Raw genomic sequence first — 27,695 nt, 5'->3', positions numbered from 1 at the left:
TGCGCATGCGTGTGGCGCGCGCGTTCAAAACGCAGTAGCTTCTGATGGTGATTAGCCTCGTTAGCTTCTCTCTCCCTGGTGGCTCTTTAGCTGCAGGCGGCGGTTGTTGCTGCTCGCTTTTTACAAACGTCCAAAGTCGCACAGTGATGACAAAGAACCAGCAGCTATGGAAGAGGTGAGTCTTTTGATCGTTTGCACGTTTAGAAAATGAAGCGAGACGATAAATAGCGGAGACTACGGTGGCCATGTTTTTAGCAGCACAGGTGTTGCACAGGCAGGTACGTCTTGAAAAAAATGCCCAATAATGTCTCGTTTTTATTATTTGTATACCTCATTTTCAAATGGAAATGCATTTCTAAAAGTCTATATTATGCTAGAGTTGATTTTTAAGAAAGCTGTGCACTTATAATACTATCTGTATATATCCCACAAGAGTGAATGACAAAATATAATGTATTTTTCTTCTGTCCTTATTTTCATCAACGTAATGCTTCTGTGAATAGATTTTAAATTATTTTAAATATGTGTATTGAATTAAACTTTTTTTTTTCCACCAAATGTTCTTTTATGCTTTATTTTATTTTTTAAAAGGACAATAATTTCCCCCATTCCTCTATTAATATATTATAGGGTTTACTAAATTGATATGCCACTGTTCTAACATATCTTTATTTAACATTGGGTTTCGTTTTGTTCTAAATGTTTCTTCCAAAGTTAAAAAAAACTAATTGGTGGAAATTATTACTATGGCAACTACACTTTTGACCTATTGATTTGTTTCTTCTTAACATAACCTATTTCATGATATTAGATCAGTTATTTTCTACATGACGCGTTTAATATGCATTTATAATTATTTCAATGGTGAGGAATATCCCGTTAATAGTACTTTAGTCAAGTGGTAAAAAACATTTCTCATTTTCACTCAGGAAAAGCAAAGATGAAAGTTTAGAAATGTAAGACTTTACTGAGTCGGACATCGTTCAGTTGATGGAGGTAGTCGGGCAGAATGGTATTAAATTGATGATGATGCCAGTTATTTTATCTTTACTTTAAAAGGGATAATTCAAATCACCTTCATGTTGACTAAGGGTTGGAGTAATCTTGTCCTCTTTGGAGTTAAATGTATGTTAATATGGATATGCATTTCTGCCTGCAACTTCAAAAGACCGATTAAAATTCTTCCAACTTTTAGTCGAGTGAATAGAGAATTACATTTTTTTTTTTTTTGGTTAACTTTCCCTTTGACAATTCTCTTTGAAAACACTTGCATTTTTGTCTTCCAACGAGCTCTTTTATTCATTTAACACTGATTTATAGGAGGGTCCAGTCAATGTCAAAGCACTAAGGGCGAAGTTCCAAGAGGAGGCTCTCCAGTCTCAATCCAAAGCTAGTCGGCCAGTTGTCGCCGAAAAGCCCAAACATCTCCCCCCTCCTTGTTCAGAAAAAAAGAGTCCACGCCTCATGATTAGAGATGGCCTGAGATCATCTGGAGGGAAGCGACCCAATTCTTTCCCACCTCAACCTCCAAAGAGCCCATTATCTTTAAATGGGGAAGGTGCATCCAAGAAGATCCTGAGAGACCAAAACATGAGACTGGTTCTTCCTGTGCTTCCTCTTAAGGAGAACAAAACGGATGTCTTCAGAAAACCTGAGGCGTCTAAAGATGTCCTGCCATCAAGTAAGATCAAGAAGAAGAGTTTGCTGCTTCCTTTTAAATCAACCAAGGCTTCAAAGATTTATAACGACATTTGCGATGAGCCCACATATGCAGACCTGACCACCAGACCTTCGAGTGCCCCTTGTGAGCTCCCGTCTTCCGAAAAATCCATCGCAGAGGATGACGCTTACCTGCAAGGTGACCAATCGTCTCGGGATCACCCTCTATCCAGCCCCGATCTCCCTCACACCCCTCCTGACGACACGAGCGTCGAGTCCGACAAAAAGAATTTGAGCACACTGGAAAGGGCGAAGAAAAAGTTTTCACGACGAAAAATGTTTATCCATACAAAACCTAAAAATGTACGGTCACCGGATTTATTATACAGCGTCAAAGGTTTCCCATCGCCGCCACCGCCACACATCCAGGACCCCGACCTACCTGCGCCACCACCTCCACCAGTCGGTCTCGCTCACCTCGCTTGTATTTCTGCTCGGCCTTTCTTCAAAACTGACAACTCGTCAAGAAGTAAGTCTTATTACAAAGGTATCAATTCCATTTTCCTTGGGGGGCCACATTATATATATATATATATATATATATATATATATAATGACTGTATATATGGGGCTTTCAAGCCACAAGAAGGAAGGGACAGATAAAGAATTAATTTTGGTGGAAATAATAAATGATATCCTTTTTTAATATTCTAGAAATCCATATTTTACTAATTAAATTAAATCAACATTGTATTATGCAATTAATCGTGTAACATTTCATTTTGAATATACACCTTTTTAAACTGGCTTATTTACCGTAACTTTTGTTTTATAGTTTCCATGTTTTGTAGTTCCCTTTAAAAACCTTTTTAACATTGTACTTCTAAACCTTTTACTTTTGTTTTTAATCCGTCTGTATGGTGTCCTTGTGTTTTCTAAAAGGGGTCTTAAAAGATTGATCTCACAGATTTATTTTTTATTTATTTGTGCAGCATCCCTAAAATAATATAAACATTGGCATTAAACACAAATGCATTCTTGTGCAGATTTCAAAAAATAAAATGTCTAAAATAAGATCAAAATGTAATTATTAATATACATTACATACAAAAAGCACTACAAAAATTGTACAACCAATACCCATAAAAGGACAAATTAAATAAAGAAAAGGGGAGAAAAAGGACTTGAAACAAATATCATTTACAGGTTTTATGTAGAGTTGAACAAGCAACAAAACTGTTGAATTGCTATCAGTAACATTTGGTCTGGTTTATAGTATTATTTTGACTTCATTCGGGCCACATAGATGAAGGCAGAGGGCTGCATGTTCAACATTGTTTATTATTGTCAACCTTCTTTCCCTAAAGAGTTGTATGGTTGGAATAAGCCTGAGATTGTCTCCATGGAAACTGAAGGATCTGCATCGCCGTTGCCTCCTCCGACAAAATCTATCCCTGATCCGAAGACCCTCTTGCAGGCGCCAGTGAAACCCCCCAGACCACCAACAGTAGATCTCGGTTGCTTTCATCCACCAAAAAGCAAAGGTATGCTTGTGGAGCAATTATGGTCAATCGGAAATAATGTCTTGGCGATTAAATAAATCTTGTAAATGGAGCTAGACGGTGACATTCTAATCTACGGGTTCAGTCTGACTCGTGCAAATCTCTCTGTTGTTTTTGCCGTGTCTTGTTCACACTAGAAATGATTTTTGCAAATTACAGAGTGAGTCAAAGTGAGTTGCTCGCAGCAAAACCTGCATTATGTTATTTAGTCATTATCGTCTGCTCTCATTTCTGTTGAGATTGTCAGAAAAAAAGATACAGCATGTGATCAAATTGTCTCTGACGGCATCAGAAAAGTTGTTTTCTGACTGCGACCAAGTAAAGCTGAAGGAATTTCACGTGTGGTGTTCCAGCGAACGTCTGGAAAGTCTTCCACATCCAAATGTTTCTGTGCATTAGACCTTGGCGTTTTGGTTTAATGCGATTTTCCTTGAAGGCTGATATTTTACTTGGGAATCAGTCCTCATTTTTATTTGTTTTAGAGTTCAAATATGCTAAAGTGCTGGTTCTGGTTTCTTTTTTGCAGAAGTGATACCAAGTCCCTGCCAAGTGCCTCCCGAAGAGCCAGAGCCGGAACATCCATCCGTCTCCAGCTCTGTCCTGGTTCCCCCAGAGTTCCCAGACTTTGAGAATTCTGAGCCGGACACAAGTGGAAGAATTATCGATATTGCTGGACTTGAACTGGAGGCCTTAGACATTGTTGGCTTGACTCATCCTCCAACAAATGACTTGGAAGCGTCCGATTTTGAGGACCAGCCATCCGAATTCTGCGATTCCGTGGAGCCTGCTGCGAGTTCTACTATTCAAGATCTGAATCTTGGCAGTCCCAACATCTTTCCACTGGATCCGTCCAGCTTCCCTGAACCAGTGAACCTTCCCGAGTTTCCAGAAGCTTCCAAAATGAGCGAGTGGAGCAAGGACGCCGTTATGCTTCCTGACGAAAATGGATCGTCTGCTGTCGACTGCCAATCGTCACAAGATGAGCTAAATAGCCACGCCGCTACCAGTGAAGACAATCAACCATATTCTTAGTACGTCTCCCCTTTTTCATGCTTTTGTTCCCCTTTTGAACTCATCTGCAATGTTGCTCTTTCCAGTTCAGAACAAGGCGACTACTATGAAGCTTGTGACAACGTGTACGAGGATGTGGAGAACATCAACAAGATGCTTCAGATCCAGCATCTGCGGAAATTAAAGAGCGTGAAGAGTAAGGGTTTTATTTTTAAAGACCTCTTCAAGACACAAGGCACTTATGTACTATATAAGATGGAACAAAATAATAATGCAAATTAAAGGATTACGCATATACCTGGGGCAGAAAAACGATCGATAAAAGGAATAGTTAAATACAAACAAAATCATTTCTTTACCTCTTGTTTTCTCTTAGGGTCAAGGTGGCCCGAAGAAACAAATGTGTTTAAGGTATCCCTTGTGTTGTCTCTGGTTCAAAGTGAACGGCCTCCTTGGCTTCCATAAATACTTGCAGTGGTGGAGGTCATTAGTCTTTACCCAGAGACGACACAAGGCATACCTCAAACACATTTGCTTTTTTGGGCCTTTGGGTCGCTTTGACCCTCAGTCAATGATTTTAGCCTAAATCTGTTCTGAACAGTCTGGTAATGGATTCTAGAGGACAAACCTCTGCTTTTTACTAGAAAATATTGTACCTGAAGTGGAGATGAAATGGAAGTTTAAAAATACTAGAAGTAAATGATTTGGATCAAAGATGGATAGAATATTTCCGGACGATGGTGGAATCTGTGATTCTTGCAAAGTGAAAATGGCAGTTTATGTTGAAGCCATTTAATGTTTTATTTACTAAACTTCATTTATAGAGCACATTAAAACAACAGCAGTTGGCACAAGGTGCTGTACAAGAACATAATATAAAGCACAAAATAAAAAACAGTTAAAAATGCCAAGATGATACAATAAAAGCAAATAAAACTAGTAAATGCACTTAGACCACTACCGTGTATTATGCTGAGATAAAGCCAGGAAATAAAAGTGGGTTTAAGACTATTTATAAATATGGGCAGCGAGGGCGGGCTTCTCTGACACTCCAGGGCATTAGTAGTCAAGTATAGATAAATCAACTTGTATGATCATTTTGATGGCTTATTTCGGACTAGACTTGTTTTATTTTTTAGGTGTAATTTATGTGTAAAGAAGAAATGTAAGAACAGAAACATGTTGTAAAATATACATTTTAATTTGAGTTGTATTTTGTTTTGCTTATTTTTAAATAATTATCGATCTCTTTCCTTAACTCAAGTATGCTATGCTTTATTAGTTAACAAATATTGGGTTCAATAGAACACTCTATAAATACAAATAAAATAAATGAATGTCCAAGATTTGATCTTTGAGGTACACCAGAAGAACTCTTCTGATGCGGTTCCGTTTCTGGTAGGCCATTTTGATATTGTTTCCGTATATTACAAGGTTCACAGTGTCAAATACCTTTTGGTAAATCAAGGAACAATTACTCTAATTTTATAATTGTCTTTTGATTTTAAGGGTGTCATTCACAATGTAAAGGAGTGGAATTTTTGAATCCATACCAATGTGTGGATGAAACTAAATTTATTTAAAAATACTAAAAAATGAATGTCAGTCTGTAATCAACCATATTTTTTCATCTCATTTAGATCCATATGCTGAAAACACGGTAAGTACACAACTTTTCGTGGAGACTTAATTTTCTCATGCAAATTGATTTTTCTACTTCAAGAAAGAAGAAATGTGCCTTAACGTCTGGCCTCGGAACCCTTGGTACATCCTTGTTTTAAATAAAAGACTCCTTGTATTGGTTTTTGTTTAATATTTACTGACTTTTTAAATCCGTAACCAGGGGCCCTGTAGCAGGAGATCCTAATCACCTCTACAGGTATATTCACTTGTTATCATAGTGTTGTCTTTTTTCTAATCATGATTCTCTTCAACAGCGGTAAGGAACTCCAAAGCCCAAACACAGCTGACTACAAAGAAAAGAAAAAAAAGGAAAAGCAAAGAGTTGAGAGGGAGAAAAAAGAGCAAAAGGAGAGGGAGAAGAAAGAAAACGAGATGAAAAAGAAATTCAAAGTAATTTGTTTCTAGCAGCCAGGCTCGCACATTAATAATGCAGTCAAAAAGACGCTCACTTTATTAACTGGCTCTGAAATGTGGTTCTCAGGTTACCGGAGGAGAGGAGCCCATGTACCACGCCAGGGTGATGGTGGCCAACAAAGTCCGCAAGAACGACCTGCCCGTCAAGAGCGGAGATACAGTCAGCATCATTCGAACCACAAACTGTCCCAAAGGCAAATGGCTGGCGAGGGATGTCGACCACAAGTGTGAGTTGAAGATCGTAGTTGGATATCTAGAATTAAGTGTTCATAGATTTCAAATGTTTTGAGACAAATTATGATATCTCATTTATTTATCATTATCTCAATTGGAAAGTGTTGAAAAAAGCCTTGAACTTTTGTTAAGGGCTAAATGGGAATATATGTGGGAATTTATTGTGTGTGTGTGTGTTATTGTTTTTTTTCCTCATTGTATAGTACAACCAACACAACATCAGATAAAATCAACATATAACTCTCCTTCCCTGTAGGCCATGCCTGAATTTTTTGATAAAATTAGATGAAATGATTGATGCATACATTGATTTGAATTAAATATCCTTATTCAACTTCTTAAACTGTAAAAATAAAAACCATAAATAACACAGAGTGCAAACATCTAAATAAAACTAGCTACACTTAATGTAATTATTCAGTACTCTCTATAATGCAAGATAAAAAATGTTTTTAAATGGGTCTAAGGCGCTTCATCTCTGTCTACTTTTGTTTCTGTCACTTTTTCTTTTGAACCAATGCAGTTCTTTTCATTTACATTCTGCTGTATAAGGTTTTGTCTTAATTAATAATAAAAGAAAATAAAAAAAATCAGGTCTATATAAAGCAATATAAATTAACACTAAACTACAGATGACATTTTTGTTAAAACTATAAAGAAATACAAGTTAATATGTTTATAGTTTCACTTCCAGATTGTTCAGATATTTGCGTCTTACTTTTCTTTTTATTTCTGCTGCAGACGGATACATTTCAGTGATGAACGTGGAGCTCAACATCAAGGAGATGCTGGAGCTCGGCAAGAAGGCTCAGGCAGCAGGACGAGGGGGAAACTCGGACGGAGCTCCTCAGGACGGAGACACCATAAGCATCGGCAGCAGGTACAGGTGAAAACTGGCGTCTTTACCCGAAAGATTGACTGAAAGTATTTCCTCTTTAGATCCTCAAGTCACCCTGTTCTAACCAGCAGTTGTAAGTAGCAACACAGTATCACCCCTTTTTATTTGTCATGGTTACTGAGCAGCATTTCAATAACTCGATCAAAGACTAAAGTGTTTTAATAAACACGTGTGACAATAATTGTCTGGCACGGGCAGAATAATTCGGTTCAGCACGGTTGCGTGCCAGCGTTCCTCCGTCATTATTCCCACTGCTTAATCAAGTGAATTTGTTTTCCACAGTCACTGATGACAGCGAGGAGTGGGCCTATGAAGACGAAACGCTCTCCGCTTCAAACGACAGCCAGTAAGACCTGAAGAGTTTCCAGCTGTTTCATCCTGCCTGCTTTAAATTTGATCTTCAAGGGACCAACCATGATAATGTGAACCAAGATTCGGGTTTTTGTTTCTAGGTTCCGTTGCAGAACAAACAGAAATCTTGCTCTGCAGAAACTCATTTCATTGCACATATAGTTCAATCATTTTACGTTAAGGGGGTTAAATAATTCTCTTCTCTGTATTGTGTCCAGTAGCTTTCCCCCTCAAACGTCCTCCATGCCAGATACGTGTAAGTACTATGCCCTTGTGTACTGATGGAAGTACAACGTAGTTTTCTTTCGCACATTCATCGCTCATTGTATTCACAGCATGTGGTGCTCAACATACTCTCAGCGACGCTAACCTGGAAGACCTTCACACGCAGTAAGTCAACGGGAAGTCTTTCGTACACTTGAACTCTTAAAGCGTAGATTTGTAAGATTTTAAATGTTGCTTCTGGCTCCTCCCACTGTCCGAACCGTGTAACTGCAATGTCGTGGAACCTCTTTTTACACCAGTGCAATTGTTAACAAAAATTATACAAAGGCTGTTTTTATTTAAAATGTATAATTTTATTTCATGTTCACTTAAAAAAAAACTTGTAACTTGGTACTACGATATTTGTAGTATTGTCGAGTACTTCTGGTTGTGCAGAATTCACAGATCACATGACTCTTGATGAAGTTGTAACTGCTTTGATTTGTTTTAAAACCAAAATATGTCCAAACATCAGCTTTTAAAGCCGAACAGGAGTCGACTGTATCCTCTTGTCCTCAGTAGGATGTAATGACTGCTGCCGTCTAGCAGCCGGAAGTTTAATTATAACGGGAAAAAGAACAAGGATATTTTTATTAAATGGCGTGAATGTTTGCAGTTATTTGTAAACTTTTTATTTAAAAATAATTAAATTATGTTTAAACTCCTGAAGCTGTAGGATAAAAATGTATTTGAAAGCCTTAAAAAATAAATCATTTAAGTGCTGTTGAATATTGTTACGGTATTGGTATTTTCTAAACATCTAGTTTAATAATGATTATTTATCGCTGCTTTTAGATTCACAATCGCATTCATAGCTTAAAGCAATGTTGAGGAAGATCAAAGAGATCCATTCAGCTCAGTTTTGTTTTCTTAAAATAAGTCCAATCATGAAAAAAATGACTTCCTGGTTGCACTTTTCACCCTCATGTGGGTTTCGTCTCCAGGACCAGACATGAAGCGTTGCAGAAACTGGCCATCTTCTTCCAGCACGGGAAGAATGACTTCGACAACGATGATGAAGTAGCAACGCCAACAAAGTACACTTGTCTCTCACTGAAGCATTTATCAATTTGTCATTCACCACTTAAGAGTTTCTCTTATTTTCCCTGCCTGGCTCAAAGTGTCGATCCACCAAGTGAGCACTGCTTCTTTTTTTTTAGTTGTCATTTCAATCTAATATTTAACAAGGTTCCTTTTAATCTAGATTTCCTGTCTGCTGTTGAGGAGCCTCCATATTCGTAAGTGGAAAAAATAGATTTTTGTTTTTGCTGTAACTGATGAGCTTTATTTATTGTTTCATCCCAACAATAGGGATCAGGAAGTAGACTTCACAGAGCTGGAGCTCCTTCCTCCTCCACCACTGTATGCAGACGCCTTCTGAAACATCAAGTGCTTTTCATAGTGTTATGAAACGTCTGTCCTCTTCAAGTAAACATCATCAGTAGCTCGTCTTAGTATTGTTTGTCGTCGCTTTGTTCCGCACGGTATGTTTGTTACACAAGGTTTCTTTGTTAACTTTAAGCCATTAATCTATTTTCACGTTTTTCTCAAGAGCAGTTGGATCAGGTAGTCGATTGCTCCGTCGTGCAAGTTGACAAGTCTCACGTGTTATCGTTTACGTTTTGTTGTTTAATAAATGTTTTTCACTGAAGCTTTCTACATGTTTTCTGTCGCCAATGATTTTACAACATTTCACTTCAATAGCACTACATCACTTTGTCAGGTTTAAGTACGGAAAACTTGCTAGAGCAGACAACAGAAAGTTCAGCACGATAAAGGATTCTGATCTTTTGGAAAAGAGGACAAGTTCATACAGTTGCTATGAAAGATGTGGGTATTTCTTTACTGATCTTGAACAAATCAGCTGAGAGATCTTCTATACCAGACGTGGGTAAAGTACAGCCCGTATTTATGACTGTATTTATGTGGCCCTCATGATGTCAGACAAGAACTTATCTGTGTAGAATATAGTTCGGACAGCGACGGCTAACAATTTATTATTATATTGGCCTGAAATACAACTTTCTTTTATGTTTAGGACTGTTTTATTTTCTTTGTTTTTGTTTCTTGCCCCTCAATTAACTAAAGTGAATGGTTAAGATCACATTAGGAAATTAAAAATGTTTTATCTTCATTTTACATTTTTTATAAAAGGTTTATAAATATTTTACTAGGATGTTTTTTTTTTAAAGTCTTTCCTCCACTAAAAATAACTAAAAAAAAGAAAAAGCGTTTTTCTGTTATATTTTGGCTGTTCGCTCATCTTTAGTATTTTTTATAATGTGGGCCCTGAGGACATTGATTGGCCCATCCCTGTTCTATACGTTACTTCATAATGCCAAACATTATTTTATATATGAGATTTGAAATCATCTTTCACATATTTACACACGGAACTTACATGCATGTCAACTTTTACCCAGTCATTTTTTTTTAAAAGAATATTTTCAGTTGGAACTTAACCTTGTTTAAAAAACGACTTTATTGACTCCATCTGGTTTTAATTGAAGGGGCGTGTCCGGGGGCGTGTCCCCGCCAGGGGGCGGTCACTGAAGCCACTACTCCTGCAGAGAAGCAGAGGATGACCAGAAGAAAGAAGAAGACGCCGAGGGTTGCGAGACTGAAACCAAATCGTTTCAACGTCCAGACTGGCTGTAGAGTAACTTCATGGTAACCCAGTTGAAAATTAAGAGTCACTGGAGTTCGTATTTTGTCCAGTTTGTAGCACGAAGAAGTTTTAAATGCAACGACTGATCTGCGAGAAAAGCATGGCAGCCGAGACGAGGAACGGCGGGACTTCACTCAACAACAATAACTGCAAAGACCACAAGAGGAGAAAGTTGCTGGTGGGAGTGGACCTGTTCTGTCTGTTCCTAGGTAAGACACCTTTCACCTGGCGAGCAGTGACGCCTTTGTCACGACGTGTCACTCAAACGACTGATAAAGTTTTTTTGAATAGTGCTGAAAACATCTCTACTAAGCGCCTGAATAAAATAAGAGAATTTATATTCAAACTATATCGTAGCTTTATCTAAGTAGCAAAATAAATATATTTTAATTTTGTTTTTGTTTATTTAAAATGAAGGTGTAAAGATAAATATGGATATAAATATTTATTTAATGTAATGTATTATTCAAACAGGCGCATTAGCTTCACGTCATTGTCTTTATTTAAAGTCCTAAGTTGACAATTGACAGAAATTTTCGCTGTTTTGTTTCTGGATAAAATTAATTTAAAAAATAAATAACTTTTTTAAGACTCTAGTTGATGTTAAAATAAATGCAGAACACGTTATTTTTGTTATAAACTCAACATTGTTTTTTGGTGATGACATTAGAGAATAAACATATTTAAATAAATAAATACAAAATAGCAGCCATGTAAGGCTTATTTATTGTTTTTTTCTGAGTCTCATAATAATTGATTCTATTTTTTTTAATGAATATGGGTTTTTTCATAACAATATTATAAAAAAAAGTGAACACAAGTATTCTGTTGATCTTCTAAATGTCGTTTTTAAGTAAGTAAAGTATTGTTTTTTTATGAGATCTATTGAAATGCTCATATATTTTCTTTACAGCAGCCACGTGTTCTACATTCTTTTCAAGATGTAACTCATCTTTCAGTTTTTTTTTAATTTATTATTATTGCTAAAGGAAAGAATTTGTAAAATAAGTCTCGTCTCTCTGTCTCAGGGATGTCTCTTGTTGTCTCGCTCTGTAAACGATGACGAAAACTGTTAACTTGTACTTACAGGGTCAGTTGAGAAGACTTAAGAGTTTCCAATATAAGAGAAACACATAAAAAAGTGCTCACAGTGGGGAAAAAAGTTATTAAATTAGTGCAGGTGTACGTTTCTCGGGTCTCTACTCACACCTGAGTTTGACTTCTGCCTTCACTCTTCATTATATTTCTCTAGAATGTTAGACATTCCTCACCAGGAGGAATTCTCTTGATCCCCACATCTGGATTTTCATCTGTTTGTGTGTGGCAATTAAGAGGATTGGTTAAAGGTCAGACGCGAGTGCTGAGGATCTCTGGTTTTCAACAGCTGCGCACACAAGGTTAAGGTTGTTTTTGTGGGCGAAACACATGTTGGCCTCCCTTCTTTTTGCGTCTCCCTCGCCCTCACTGGCGTGCACTTCACTCATCGTGCGTTATACAAGTGTGTTCTCCGTTACACATCATGGTGGGCAAGACGTCTTTTCTTAGACTGCGCTGTGTAATCTTCTGTAATCACTTTTTGTCCGTGTTTTTCTTCACTTCTCGAGGGTGAATTCCCATCATTTGTTCTCCGAGGACACGTTCCCTTGAAGAGGCCTGTCAACAAACCAGCAGTATTTTTTTTGGGAACGCTAGAAAAAAACCACAAGTAGGAAATTGCGGGCCAGCGCTGGCAAATTACCTCTTCACCATTTACACACACTGATTGCACTTCCACTATCAAGGCGTTCCATCTCTAGCACTCCAGAGCAGAATCCTTACAAGTTTATACCCACAAAAATATTCAGTTCGGATTCATCGTCTTCTGTAGCTTTTATTTTATATATTTATTACTTATTGTTATGTGATTAAAATTGGGTTGTGAATGTGTATGAAAAAAACAAATGGACAGACCCGGGCAAAGTGCAGTACGGGGGCCAAATGCAGCCCTTTGACTGTATTAACGTGGCCCTCATGATGTTAGACATGTGGATAATGTTTCTAACAGTGACGACTTACAATTTTATTTTATATGTATTATTGTGTTAACTCTTAATGCAACTTTCTTGAGTTCTTTATTAACAACCTTTTCTTTAATAATAATAATTATACATTTTATTTAAAGGCGCCTTTCTTGGCACTCAAGGTCACCATACATAGGCTACGTGCATAAAACATTTAAAACACAATCTTTACTTTGTCCTTCAGTGAATAGTTATTGCCCTCAAAATAAGTTGACTTTTTATAGAGATAAACTTGATTTTATATCTGTATTTATTTTTATGAAAGGATTATCAGTATTGTATTAGCATATTTGGATTTTCGTTTTTTAGTAGTTGGTCTTTTTTGTAGTTTTTTCCATCATATTTTGGCTCTTTGCGCCTTTCTTTTGGCTTAACGGCCCCTCACAACAGTCACAGCATATAATGTGATAATGTGGCCCCAGAGGATATTTAATTGCCAACCCTTCCCCCAAAGAGTTCCCGTCCCTGCAAAAATAATTTCAAAACAGATTAACCTGTTGTAAAAAAAAAATCCAGGAAGCTTTTGCAGGATTTGTCATTCACTTTAATTGCTTTTAACAGTTGCTATCATGTGTTAGTGTTAAAAACATGACTTTGATTTACCTTTTAATTGTATAACTAACTACATCTATAGTTGAATTATTAGTTTATAAATATAATCTATTATTAATTTAACATTGTTTTAGGGTTGTTCAAAAACTTGAGCAGAGCTTTTTCCTCCTGTTTTCTGGGTTCAACTCCCTGAAACAAAGGCCAACAAAACTTTAATGGAGCCCAATTCTGGAATAATGGAAGTTATTTATCTGTATGTAGTTAAACGTGTAATTGGCTCCTTTTGACCAAGCTACAGTATGTGCTCCCAGAGTGCTTTGCTAGTTATAGTTTTCAACTTAATTCATGTTTTTAAGATACAATATCAATTAACTGCTCAGTGTAGGCTTAACTGTTTTGGGTTAAATGTGCTGAATAATTCAGATTTTAAACTGAAATCCACATTTTTATAGCTTTGCCATTTTGTTGTTTCTCAGCGTAACCTCTTCTTCTATGGCCCTCTTCATGAGATTCTTTGTGGAGTTTCTAGTGTTGCACAACCTTATTAGAATCCCACAAATCTACCTTGTGTTTTATTTTCGTAAAGCCTTTCTTCTGTAGAAATAGTTGCCTCGTGCTGCTTCGATAAAATGTTTCCCCATAGACTTGTACAATCGAGCCACTGTGGTCTGCTTTTCTTCATCCTTTCTTTCAAATAGGATTTGGATTATTTCCTCATAGATACATTTCTCTGTCAGCGTTTTCATTGAGGCGTAGTTTCATTAAAATTCCTCTTGCTTATGGCGAAAACATGAAGAAAGACCACTGGAACTACAAGTAAAACAAGTAATTAAACATTTTTCACACAATCATAGATTGTTTTCCAGGTTGAAAACATTCAAATACACAAAGTTTAAGGAAAAAAATAAGAGTTTTTTTGGTCCGACTCTCAAAAAAGTCGTTGATTAAGGCGTTTGTGTTTGTTAAGAAAACATCGACACAGTTTATTGTCTTGTAACGAGTAAAGAAAACAAGCAGCATGGGCGATGCCGTCAACATTCATTCCCTGAAAATAAAGCAGATGCACTTTCTCTCCTCCTCGGCGGTGGAACTATGAAGTCAGTCCTGCAGCGAGCATCAGACAGGGAGCAGGTTGTGCTGCAAGTCAAAACAACTGTGTGTGTTTGCCACAGACATGTGTGCGTTTCTGTGCCAGACACTGAGAAAGTCCCTCCTCATGGAAAAAAAGTGTGTATGTTTATTTTAATAGTCACACTCTGTTTTGGCAAATGCTTCTAAAACATGGGAGTTTTAATTCAACGGAATGGACGGAAATATTAGGGATTTTTTTTAGTTTTTATCCACATAAACTCGCTGAGAGTATACAATTTATTTTACAATATTAGAATAATAAATCAAATTTCCCAGTGACTTTTTTTGTCTGGCGCTGAAGGTTGTGTGCAGATCAGGAATCCCCCCTGGTGTTTTTTCAGGAATTGAGGAAGGGGTTATGGCTGGGAAAATCCCAAGATGCAGCGGTCTATGCTGATGCTGCACTGTTTTTGATGGATCAGAATGAATCGAGGAGTAGAGAAGAAGGAAAAAAAAAAACAGACCGACTCTCTGGAAAACAAGATCTGACATTTTCTTCTTGTGGTTTTCAAATGTTTTTTTTCCTAAACCTATGTTTAAAGTCGTTGACCCTGTCAGCAGGGATTAGACGGTGACACTCTAGTCAATAATATTTAACTACTCAAGAAGAATGTTGTATATCTACTGTATATCTGCTTCCTCCTGTCCACTAGAACACTATGTCTAGTGGCCTTATTGATTTTCAGGGCAGTAGATTTTTAAATAATGAAATCTGTTTTATGAGGACTCAAATCTAGATTGCCAGAAATATTAATCCAGTTATCTTTTTATCACAAAAAAAACAACCTTTAAACTATGATGTCACTGACTTGTATCAAATATTAAATAAAGGTTAATGGTCACACCAAGATAAAGGGCTCAAATATTAACCCGTAATAAACTTACCTTTTTTCTGCTAACAATCAGTACTAGTTAAGTACTTGGTTACTCAATCACACAAAAGGCCAAAACTTATATGTAAGAGAAACTATAAGTCTCATTTTGATATTTTCATTTTTCGGAGGCTAAACCCATTTGAACCATCATCCTCTTTTACCAAATGCATTGGACTTCTCTTATCTATCTATCTATCTATCTATATATATATATATATATATACGTTTTTACCAACTAACTAAATAAATTAAAGTCAAAAACACTGGAACCTTCTTACCTGCTCTAGTTCATACTTTTGTTTCTTTGGTTTTTTGTTTTTTTTTAAGGGACGGCTAGGTCTCACTTGACCCTTTACATCGTCGTAAATTGTGGCTCTCAAATTCTACCAGACAAAACTCAAAACTATGGTTAGTGCGCCACCTTGATGTGAACCGAATAGTGTCTTGAGATAACTTCATTATGATATGACACTTTGAATAAAATTGAATTAGATTGAAATTGAATTATGGATTAAAAAAAAAGCATAGTTTTTTTAACAATACAATTGCACTTTAAGAAAATTTAATTTAAATAGAAAACAAGTCTTTATGTGTTTAAAAATGATATAATTTAATGTATTTTTCAAATAATAATCTTTTAAGTGTATTTGTATGCATCATACATGTTCAACTTTTTAATAATAGTAATAATAATAGTTTTTGGGGAATATTGTGTAACATTTGGACGTATATATGTCTTTGTTAAAGTATTCAAGTAAGCTGTATATATGTTTTTATAAAATATAGATTATTTTTGCGATTTGTTGATTTAGTCATTCGATTAGATATCTATTTAGAAATACCTCAGTAAATTCCTTTATGAAATTAGAAATCAAAGTAAATAATGTGTCCATTTATTCCAAGCTTTGCTGGACTCCCACAAATCTACACAGAGGTACATCATCATGGCGTCACCTCTCATGCTGATGAAAGGCTTTTTCAGGATTGTTGTCCATGATGTTGTGCTTGAGTCGTGGCCAAGCAAAAAAAAAACGGGCCTGGATCAGACATTTAGCACAGTTTCATGTTTGAGTTTATGTCTACAGTTCCAGAGCTGTGAGAACCATCAGACCCCGAGCTCCACATAATAATATTTATCTGCAGACAAAAGAATGAAAAACCTTAATAATCTCGCTGAATGCGAAGGGAACGCCGCCGCGCTCCGGTTCCCATCAGGCGGCACAAGTCCGTCCGAAACTTGAGACGGACCCAGCTGGACCTTCAAAGGGGCAGTCAGCTGTGTGTGTGTGGACGTTAGGGGGTAGAAGGGCTCAACAACTGAAGCGTGTGTTGACATTTGGTTTGAGAAATGATGCCCCCCCACCCCAGAACCCCACCCCGGTGCCGGCTAGGTTGGCGCTCTGGGCTGACCTCTCCTCCACCGTAACCGTTCTGCCACAGGAAGTGAGTGTGAGCGAGGGAAGAGTTTCTTGTTTTTGGCAGATCACAGAAACGCTTGAAAGCTTCAGAATGAGTTAAGGAGGGCTTTGAAGTGATCGGAATGAGTTTTTTCTTCTTTTTTTTTAAGGAAATCTCTAAGAGATTGGTCGCCTCTCTCGGGGGTTTGCACTCCGATTTCAAAGACCAATCTTTTGGGAACGTAGAAAAACAACATTCTTGTCTTGATTTTCTTTCTTCTGCAGCTTAGGATCTTTTGGGTAAAGAAAATAACAGAAATCTAAGAGTTCGGTTTTAACCTTGAGGAGTAAATGCATGTATTATTGTGTGGCTCCGGGAGAAAGGAAGTGCTAATGCTAATGTCTCTCATAGCCCTTTTTATGATGGTGCTGGAGGGGCCCATTAGATCTTGCCCCCAGGTAAGACTTTAAAGGCTTCTCTACCATGAGATTGTAGTTGCATTTTTTTAAATTGCATCAAAATTGACTTTTTAAACCCCAAATATTCCTGATCTTGGACTGAAGCATCAAAATGGATTTGTAGATAATGATGGAACCAAAAATGTTAAGTCAATATCGCCATATATCTCATCGTTGTTCTAGCAATATTGCCATATATCGTATTGTTGTAAAGCAATATTTTGATATATCGCATCATTGTTCCAGCAACATTGCGATATATCGTATTGTTGTTCAAGCAATATTGCGATAAATATCTCAATGTTCCAGCAGAATCACGATCTATCGTGTTGTTGTTCCAGCAACATTGCGATATATCGTATTGTTGTTCAAGCAATATTGCGATATATCATATTTTTGTTCAAGCAATATTGCGATATATCGCATCATTGTTCCAGCACTATCGAGATGCATTGTATTGTTGTTCAAGAAATATCCCTAAATATATCATCATTGTTCCAGCAACATCGCAATATATCGTATCGTTGTTTCAGAAACATTGCGATATATCGTATTGTTGTTCAAGCAATATTGCGATATGTCGCATCATTGTTCCGGCAATATCGAGAAGTATCATATTGTTCTTCCAGCAATATAACGATATAACATGTCGGTGTTCCAACAACATCGTAATATATCATATCGTTGTCCCTGTAATGCAATATGTAACGAATCGCCTGATTAATGATTTATACGTTGTTATTTCATAGACAGGTGTGTGTAAGATAAATGTATTTTTGCAGGTAAAAAGGAAAAAAGTTTCTACTTCATACTGATCCAATGTTTGATGTGTGTCCGTCATGCAGTTTTGCTTGTGGGTGTATTTTTGCACAAGTGTCCCTTCCCGCCTTACCGGAGGGGCTTCTTCTGCGACGACGCCAGCCTCAGACTGCCGTATAAGAGCAGCACCGTGTCCACCACTGTCCTCACAGCAGTGGGGGTCTCTGTGCCTGCTGTCTCAGTAAGTCGAGGTGCAGCAGGACGACTCGGGGAAGCATCACCAGGGGCTCGCTCAGGGAATCCCAGAAAGAAATCCATCTCGAAAAGAGATTCCGTCTTGAGTCGGGCTCTGCGGTTTTCCATGTTGCAGCTCATTAAGTGTTAATGTTGTAGAAATCTGCTGCGCCGCACAGTCTTTTTCACATCACAATTACACAAGTTGTCATTTACTAAACAGTCTATAAAGTGCTGGGATAAAAAGGCTGATTTGGTAAAAGCTGCGGTTGAATAGATGTAGGGTCTAAACTGTCAGCTGTCAAACTCGTCTACGAAGTTGTTCTAATAAACCATATTCAAGTTTAGATGATTTTAATGCATATTTGCAAAGATAGGCCTGGAAGGAATACTATTTGAATATTCAATAAAACAAACTACGGTTTAAAATCAAAATTAAAAGGATTTTATTTCCTTTTTACTATATTGTCTAAAAATCTCAATGTAAATTCTATAACGCAAATAAAAAGGTTAAGTTGAACGTAATGTTGGCCATTTTATTAATAATTATAAAATATGAATTTATTTCTCATGCTAACAATTACTATTGAATTGTTTTTATGTTTGTCATTAACATAAACTTTTCATCTGTACAAGAAAACATTTAGTACGAAGTAAAATGTCATTCTATTTTGGATATTTGTAATTTGATTAATATCTAAGAACACTGGCTATACTGGTTATACTCTATTAAAATCTCATGCAAAAATTATTTAAATGACCAAAATATTCCATAGCTGGCATCTCTAATCTTAAAGTATGAAAATGTTGTTGGCATTTAGTGTATGTTGTATATTTATTATTTCTTTGTCAGTTAACAAGATAATAAAAGCATTTTTATTAGTTACTAAGTCAAGTTAAAAGAAATATTAAACTTTAGCATCATCTCTCTCTGATTCTGACAATCTTTCGAGACATAATTGTATATTTAAATAATAACGTTCATTGTATCGCAGGGTTGTATTTCGTTTGACGTCAAATCTAAGATATACCTTCGAGGTGCAAATGGAAAACATATTTTTTCTACTAAGCCACATGTGGACTGAGCCAGCCCCAGATGTTCCATCATTCTTGCTCGCACCTAAACCTAATCGATGTTCAGTTCATTAACCACACATCTTCATCTTTCTTTCCATCACTCCCCCCCCCCCCCCCCACCACCCATCTCTCTTTCCTTCTTTGCTGCTCACCGCTTCTTCACACTAGCCGGCCTGCCTTTCTTGGTCATTGAGACCAGCGCTGTGCAGCCTTACCGCAGAGGGTTTTACTGCGACGACGAGTCCATCAAGTACCCTGCCAAAACCGGGGACACCATTAGCGACGGTGTGCTTAGCGCTGCTGGCATTCTTATCACCATCCTCTCTGTAAGTCACCTCACTCACTAATGCCTTGATCACCTTTCTTGTGTGTGTGTGTTTTAGCAGGACTTCACTAGTACTAGCATCACCTACTGACCCGTTCATTGGTTCACGATGTTTTTGTATCAACATGTGTATTTCACTTCAGGATCGCCACAAACACTTAGCCACTGATTTTTCAAGTTGCATCCACCTGGGAGAAAACACTGTCGTCTAAAAAAAATGCTGTTTTTAATTATACATTTTTGAGCATTGTTTCAAAAGGTACATTTAAATTTAAATCTGCTCAAACTATAATAATCATACATACAATACTAAATGTATTCCTTCTGTTTGACAGTAACAAATGCCTGGTACTGGGTCTTATACTGAGGAAGTTTCATGGTCACTTCAAGAAATTTACTTTTTAAAAATGGGGAAAAAATTGGTAAAAATGTACTCGCCAAAGCTTTTATTATTATAATAAATGCAAGCCAGGGAATCAATTCCCGGAAATCCCTAAAGAAACTTTATATATATATATAACAAACCTTTCTAGTATTGTTCATTCAACACAATAGGAGATTTGCAGGACACAAACTAAATACGTGAAAAATTGGCTTTTAAAAAATGAGAATACTTCAAGACATGAACGCTACAATACTTTCTAGGCTATTTTTTTTAAAAAAAGCTAATGCTAACTGACAAGTGGTTGTGTCGATTTTTGTACGTGTACATTTTCCCCCGCTTTCCGCAATGAAGTATCGGTTTCATCTACTAGAGTGTTGAATGATATTATTTTTGGGTCTTTAAGGAAAACAAAAAGAATAATATATTAAAGTATTGAAAGTGTCAAGTAGAATGCTCAAACTACTCTAAATAATAAAAAAAATCTAAATAAATATTTCAGTATAAATTGTTATTCATTAGGACTTGGAAAAATATAATGACATAGGTATACTGCATATACTACTGCAAATGACCGATAAGGTTCAATAGAAAGACGTTCATTATTTATTATACCGAGAGAAAAAAAAGATTTGGGATTCATTCCATGGTACATGGCTGGCACTGGTAAAAACAAAAAACGTAAAACACTACCATCCATACTTCGGTAATCTTCTAAATATTAAGATTAAAACCCTCTTCCTATATTGGGTTGGCAAATTACTGCATAATTTGTTCCCAACACCCACTAGATCCATAAAAAATCTTGACTCTTGACTCCAGCATTTCGATGTGGGCAGCTTGTTAGCGCCAGTGTTTGCGTTGCTGCCGTCTGCTATTAGCTCCTCGCCGTGAACCACCACAACCCTCACGAAGCTATTGGCCGAGAGCCTCTGGGGGGTTTTCTAGTGAGAACCCTATGGGGCCTGTGTAATTATGGTTGACGCAATGGTTATTCGGTTAAATGCCATAATAGCTGCGGTGGAATGGTGGTAGGAATCTCACACATCGGCCAGATATCTCTCTCTCTCTCCCGAAATGTAGTCTGTGAACTTATACTTATTACCGCCGCCCACCAAGCTGGCCATTTATGACCCCAAAGAACACTGGGTGGATTCACCCAAGAAATCTTAATGATTTGCAGCTATAACGAAAGGAATTTAAATGAAGGATCTGACCCAAAAACTCCCCAATAGTTTTCCAATTCGCACTATCAAAATGAATGTATTCCTCCACACGGCACTGTGTTTCTGCACAAAGAGAACCAGATGTTCTCTCCCTCCTTTGACTCCCATGAAAGCAGCCGGTCTGTATCGACCTGGATCCAAAGGAGTGACCGGTGGAAACGAGGCCCCAGCTATCAGCTTGTTGGATCGGCTCAAGGGGTTTCTCCCTTCTTTTTTTTTTTTCCAGAATCTGACTTATTTCTGCGCCCCCTGAAAGAATGTCAGATGAAACCGAGATACTAACATGAAAACAGCCAGGCGTCCCTGGAGAAATCGGAGCCGGTTCGGAGAGACAGCCAGGGAAAATGAAAAACAAACGTGCCCCCGACGCGAGCGCCCCGGTGGAGTCTGGCCACCAGAATCCGACACGTTGACAAGCTCAGCACTTCTGCTGATTAGAACCAGCGATGCCTCCCCCACTCCCTGCCATCCTCCTCTAGACGCCCCATTCCTCCTCTCGCCTTTAGTCCCGCACACCTTCTCACTTTCCTCCTTCACTTTTTCCCTTCATTATCCAAGATTCTTTTTCTCATTTCTTCGGGAGGGAGGGTAGACATCTTGAGCTGGAACAGCTGTTCCGAGTTACGATCGTCCTCCTCCTTCCCTTTAAAATATGCCGTCCATCGTCGAATCAAATCGTTTATTTACACGCTTTCTTCAACGTGGCCAGATTTGAGTCGCCTCCCACGATGCCTCAGTGTTTTCTCTCAGGTGTAGAACAGCACGGGTAAACATTCCACTAGACGGCACATACAAAAACAATCTACATTCATTGTGTCTTCAAATTCCGACTAAAAAATCCTGATCGTTTTTTGAACCAGATCATCATCGGGGAGAGCTACAGGATCTACTTCCTGAACGAGGGCTCCAAGTCTTTTGTCGGGAACCCGTACGTGTCGGCGCTCTACCGACAGGTCGGCGTGTTCGTCTTCGGCTGCGCCATCAGCCAGTCGTTCACCGACATCGCCAAGGTGTCGGTGGGTCGTATGCGCCCTCACTTCCTGGACGTGTGCAAACCGGATTTCAGCACCATCAACTGCTCGCTGGGGTACATCACCGACTACCAGTGTCAAGGGCCGGAGAGTAAAGTTCAGGAGGCCAGGTAAGATTTAGAGTCTTGGGTCTGGTTGAATTATTTGCTGATTCCGATCTTTTTTTTAGGAAGTCCTTCTTCTCTGGCCACGCCTCTTTCTCCATGTACACCATGCTGTACCTGGTGGTGAGTTCACGCTCTCATGTCCCTGTTTCAACAAACTCTACATCAGTTTCTGCCCGTTTTCCCGCAGTTATACCTCCAGTCGCGCTTCACCTGGCACGGCGCTCGTCTGCTGCGCCCCCTGACCCAGTTCACCCTCGTCATGATGTCCTTCTACACCGGCTTGTCCCGCGTCTCCGATCACAAGCACCACCCCACGGACGTCCTGGCCGGGTTCGTTCAGGGAGCCCTGGTGGCCTACTGCATAGTGAGTCTTCTTCAGAATCAACCGTCATAGCAGTAGATCAACCACCAGATGTCTTGGACACTGATATTTACTATTTTTATGTTGAGCTCAGAAATCAACATCTGAAAAATACTTAATTAAACTTTTAAGACTGCAACTATACACGCGTTCCTAAGGTTTATTTGCATTTCATGACTTCAGAATTGTTACATTTTTGCTCTTTTTAAGATAAATAAACTTTCAACATTAGTGTGCAAGGGAAAAAAACGAAATATTTTCAACTTTACAACATGGTAAGAAGTATTTAATGGCAGGTACAAGCAAACTGATGTGTTAAATTTGTTTGAAATACATACAATTATAAGCAAGTAAAATATAATCACTTAAGGACTGAAAGTAATACTGCCTTATTGTATGCTTTTCATTAAGACTTCGGGTTTTTTTAACTTTTGAATACAATTTCTTTTATCCTAAATACTTTTTCTAACCTTATAAATCTGGGAATTGGTCCATTTCACTTTCTTTTTGAGTCAATAAAGTTGAAAATGTACTTGTTTCTTGAGAATAAAATGTCAAAGTGTTCCTGGAAAACGATGTTTGTGATGGTCCAGACGATTTGACAAGTTAGAAAATAAACCAAAGGGTCCTTTTTCTTGTTCAAATGTCGGATTAGGTTGCCATGCGAAAAGATTTAATTGGATCAACCAGCTGTCATTTGAAACGGCTGATTTGTTGTTTGGAATATTACTAGATTTAGCTATTTAAAGATCAACTAATGTGTTGATTTAAGTGTGTCTTAAATAGATGTATGTGTTTGTTTGAACAAAAACTCTCTTTACATTGAAATATTTACTTTCGAAAATGCACCACCACCTAAAATGCTTCGATAGTAAAGTATCAAAATATAATTCTTCTTTTAGTGCCAAGTTTCTGTACCCATGTGTGATCAAAACTTGATAATGTTTGGAGTTTTCTGAAGAAAAACTGGTGGGTGACAAAGGCAATGAACATCTGATTAATTTCTCACATGTTAGCAAATGTTTTTTTGCACAATAATATTTATTGTTTTCGTAAGAAAACGGCATGGAGTGGAGATTTACCAAATCTGAAAAAAACTTAAACCGAGAATTGTACTTTGTGTAATCGTATCATCCTTTTGTTAGAATTGACCTGATAACGTTGGTATAAAAAACAAGGAATCTTGTATTGAAGTATTGGTACCGACCAGCACTAGACCCGAATGACTCAAAAGATTCCATTCAGTGCATGTAATCAAACTCTGGCTACCACAGAAATGTACAAAGTACACAAAAATAATTCTTAACAGATAAATATGTTTTTTATTTGTCTTAAAAGATCAGTTTAACTCATTTCATTAGTAGCTCAAAGGCTGAAAAAGTATGAGCAAACCCACAATAAACTACTGTTACCATCTCCACCTCACTCCCTCTCATTGAACTCATCGCCGCAGCAGCACATTTTTTTACAGTTCCTGTTACTGAAGCTTCATGTGTTTGGAGTTTGGGATTTATGGTATTTGGAACTCGGTCATCCAATAGAGGCTCAGACTAGATCGCTTTATCCAGATGAAGTAGCTCAAGCATCTTCAGGGGGAACTTGCAACCAAGGTCACACTGGAGAGATTATTTTTCCCATGGTCGTCATGGGAACGCCATTAGAATTTGTCTGCTGCTTTGGTTTTACTACTCAACCTTAGGTAAGAGATGAATTAATGACTGATTTATGTCATGTTTTTTAAACCATTAAATACTTGTGTTAACAATCCCTTATTTTCTGATCCCAGGTGTTCTACGTGTCCGACTTGTTCAAACCTCGGGGGAGACGCTCCACGGTCTCGCCGACCCCCGTGAAGAAGGACCTCGTGCCCCCGGTGGACATCCGAGAGAGAAGCAATCATCTCATCATGGCATGATGTTGACTGCAGGACGCGGCTCCCGTGAAGCCAAAAGAAAAAAAAATCACCAGCGTGGCTGAAGACTAGAACTATTGGTCAGTCCTCGGATGGATTGAAAGACGCCACAGTTGGTTTAAAAGACTGTCCGGAGTCTCAAGACTGAGACGTGGCAGCTGCAACCACTGTTGTTCACATGGTGGCCATAACAGACTCAACAAATTCCTCTATAACAGGAAGGATGTTCCTTTTACTTTTCCTACCCATATTGTATTTTTATATAGCACTATTCTAGCTACTCTATAACGTTCGTCACCACTTGAACAACCTGAAGTGAAGCTTTTCGTGTCGGCGAGCTTTAAGTGTTGATCGGAATGTTGCACATGAAGGTGGAACGCCGGCGTCCGTCTGCTGGTCAGGACGAGCCCCCGCCGAGCCATTTCATTATGACTGTCTGTTACGTTAAGCAGACACGTGTTGTTCGTCTGTGTGTGTATGTCTGTGTGTGTTTGTTAGTGTATCTTAAGTGTGTCTCTGTCCGACCAACCAAAAACTTTCCATGCAGCACAGAGACACCATTTTTTAACGCCAATTCCAGCAAAATCTGAATTAAGATTTTAACATTTATTTTCTAGTCATCCTCATGTTGACTGTAGGGAGTATTTTCAGAGTTATCTGTTCTTTTTAGAGTTATAGACAAAAATGTTTGTTCATTTTAATGTAGCGACTGATGCTCCGTTGTCTTCGTCTTCGTCCAAAAAGATACTTCAAAACATCCAAATACCTCCATAATGCGCATCTTTAACGTCCATTTTGTATTGAAGCCTTGACATTAAAAATTGTTCAGAAAAACTTAAATAAGTTTATATTTTAAACTTGATTCTTGCGGAAAATCCAAGTCTAAGTGTTTTAAATAGAAATGCATTGAGAGATTTACGCTGAGACACCGGGATCTTTGGTTTGAAAAAAAACTTTTTTTATTAACAATTTCTTATTTTGGGGCTTCAATAGAAGATGGGCTTTAAACGGGAAATATGGAAGTATTCGGATGTTTTTAAGTGTCTCTTTGGACGAAGGCGAGTCAGCGCTACGTTAGCATGGACTTATATTTTTGCCTATAACTCTCAAAAGGAAACGGATTACTCTGAAAATAATCACAACCCTTAGTCGACATGAGGGCGAGTAGTAAACAAGTCAAATTTACATTTTTGTTGGAGTATTATTTTAACCAATATTGCCTACAATTCTCCCTTCCAGCCATATTTTCCAAGTTCTTCATTAAGCTAACATCAATTAAAACACATCCAGAATAAAAGAACCAAACATTTAAATTGGTTAAGGCTTTGTAGCATATGCTAGGCTACAAACAGCTAAACAAGTACAATTTTATAATTTGATTGAATTTTTTTCCCCATGCTCTTTACTTGGTTAAAGACATTCAAGTTAAAGACATTCAGAATTTCCAAAAAGACTCTTAACCTGACCTTTTTGGAGAAAAAGAGCATGTTTGGTCAACCTAGCTAATGCCACTAACCATTTATGCTAGCTATGTTTAGCTAGTCTGATTAGCAGGTTATTTAGAGAGTTTTCTTATTTTTTTAATAGTATAGCTGGCTCAGTAAATAAACATGGCACATAAAAAGCCATAATGCACAGTTTTTATCATTTCTAAAGTATTATCTCACAACATTGTTGGTGTGAGTGCTAATTTAGCTAATGCTAACTTTTTAGCAAATTGAAAAAACTGGAAAGTAACAAACGCAAGCTCAGATCGCTCTCTGAGGTCAACGGAATATAATAACTGCATTCACAGTAACTGCACATTTTTAATAGTTTTATGTTTTTGGTTTTTTTACCACAATCCTACTGAAGTTGAAAGAAAACCATCTCAAAACCACTGTCACAGAGCACCGTTCTACCTATTTAACAACACAGTGAAGCTCTCTTTGTGTGTACGTCGACACGCCATACCTTGTACTATAGTGTACCATATGTTTGTTGTGTTTATTTAGTGTGTGTAACGCCCACTATGACATTATGTCGAGACCTGTGTAAATGTCAAATGTGCTGCTTAGCGAGGCGACTCGTTGACACATTGTGAATGTTGGGTTCTCAAAAAGAAGAAGAAAAAAACAAAGCCTTCTGGGGGGGAAAGGCTGACACTTGGAAGAAAGAAAAAAAAATAAACTCCTCCAGTGTTTTTATGTGAAGTTTTGTATTTGGAGGAAGCGTGGGTGAAATGCCTTTTAATAAAACGCAGATAGACAAAAGAGCGCGCCGGTGTTTTTTTTCGTTCTGCTCAGAAGAAAATGTTCTTTTGACTTTTTTTGCACAGGAATTCAGTCTGCATGCGATGGAGGGATCTGGGCGTGGGGGCAACGGTAGACTTCCATGCTCGGCTTCCTGTGGGGAAATGGTGAGCATTCCAAGCTTTAACCCCTTTTCCCAATGGTGCTCTGGAATAATATAGACGGCGGCGTTGAAGCTATTGCCACAAGAACGTCCACATCTGAGAACAGTTAAGACGCATCTTTGTTTCGTTCAGAGCGGAATTAAAAAAAAGAAAGAAAAAAAAATCCTTCAGGTGGTCGATCGGTGTGTTCCAGGCCAGTGTTCACGAGCCAGGAGCTGATGCCGAAGGTTTCCTCAGGCGCCATCTTTGGCCAAGATTTTGAGGGGAAAAGGACACAGTGGAAAAACTGAAAGTGTTTAGAGAAATTTGAAAAAAAGATTAGTACAAAATAGAGGTTGGTTTAGTTGTATTTCTTTTTGCTAGCTTATGGAGATTGAATAAATAGATTTTTTTTTTAACATGATTAAAGTTGTGTACATATGTTTATTTCAAGATAAATACATTATAATGTCTCGTAATGAACGTAATATATACGTCATGTAAACTTTCATTTTTCCCTAATAAGACAGTTGTTCTTAAAATAAAAGGTTATATAATCAAAGATCTTATTTCACTGTTTTTGACTAGCTCGGCTAACTTAATTTACTTTCACGGTTCAATTATCTGAACACCTGGACGGATAATTTGATTTTGATACTGTTTCGTTAGATATGTTTACACAAGTTGTA

At 37.7% G+C, this 27,695-nt stretch overlaps 2 protein-coding genes across 6 annotated transcripts; both read left to right on the top strand.

Moving 5' to 3' along the window:
- The first annotated feature begins 65 nt into the window (after window positions 1–65).
- On the top strand, window positions 66–9,727 carry LOC148063394 (uncharacterized). 4 transcript variants are annotated; one of them, XM_087810852.1, is made up of 19 exons: window positions 66–175; window positions 1,321–2,188; window positions 3,027–3,203; window positions 3,748–4,252; window positions 4,319–4,428; window positions 5,873–5,892; window positions 5,956–5,996; window positions 6,076–6,111; window positions 6,170–6,305; window positions 6,397–6,556; window positions 7,305–7,443; window positions 7,503–7,534; window positions 7,744–7,807; window positions 8,034–8,068; window positions 8,148–8,202; window positions 9,021–9,113; window positions 9,198–9,211; window positions 9,281–9,314; window positions 9,388–9,727. In XM_087810852.1, the coding sequence occupies exons 1-19, from the start codon at window positions 167–169 to the stop codon at window positions 9,455–9,457; spliced, it is 2,598 nt and encodes an 865-aa protein (XP_087666978.1). In that variant the 5' UTR covers window positions 66–166; the 3' UTR covers window positions 9,458–9,727. The 4 variants fall into 4 exon arrangements, with proteins under 4 accessions (XP_087666978.1, XP_087666977.1, XP_087666976.1 ...); XM_087810851.1 differs by having other exon boundaries at window positions 8,031–8,068; XM_087810850.1 differs by having other exon boundaries at window positions 9,021–9,211.
- A 943-nt stretch (window positions 9,728–10,670) lies between these two features.
- LOC148063393 (phospholipid phosphatase 3-like) lies at window positions 10,671–26,887 on the top strand. 2 transcript variants are annotated; one of them, XM_087810255.1, is made up of 6 exons: window positions 10,671–10,953; window positions 19,457–19,614; window positions 22,082–22,362; window positions 22,422–22,479; window positions 22,547–22,723; window positions 24,507–26,887. In XM_087810255.1, the coding sequence occupies exons 1-6, from the start codon at window positions 10,818–10,820 to the stop codon at window positions 24,633–24,635; spliced, it is 939 nt and encodes a 312-aa protein (XP_087666381.1). In that variant the 5' UTR covers window positions 10,671–10,817; the 3' UTR covers window positions 24,636–26,887. The 2 variants fall into 2 exon arrangements, with proteins under 2 accessions (XP_087666381.1, XP_087666382.1); XM_087810256.1 differs by lacking the exon at window positions 19,457–19,614 and adding an exon at window positions 18,064–18,218.
- The last annotated feature ends 808 nt before the right edge of the window (window positions 26,888–27,695 follow it).

Source organism: Callionymus lyra, chromosome 16, assembly GCF_982586985.1.
Source record: "Callionymus lyra chromosome 16, fCalLyr1.hap1.1, whole genome shotgun sequence".
Taxonomy (NCBI): domain Eukaryota; kingdom Metazoa; phylum Chordata; class Actinopteri; order Syngnathiformes; family Callionymidae; genus Callionymus; species Callionymus lyra.
Note: the sequence above shows the minus strand (reverse complement) of the source record. Positions and strands in the feature narration are given on the sequence as shown.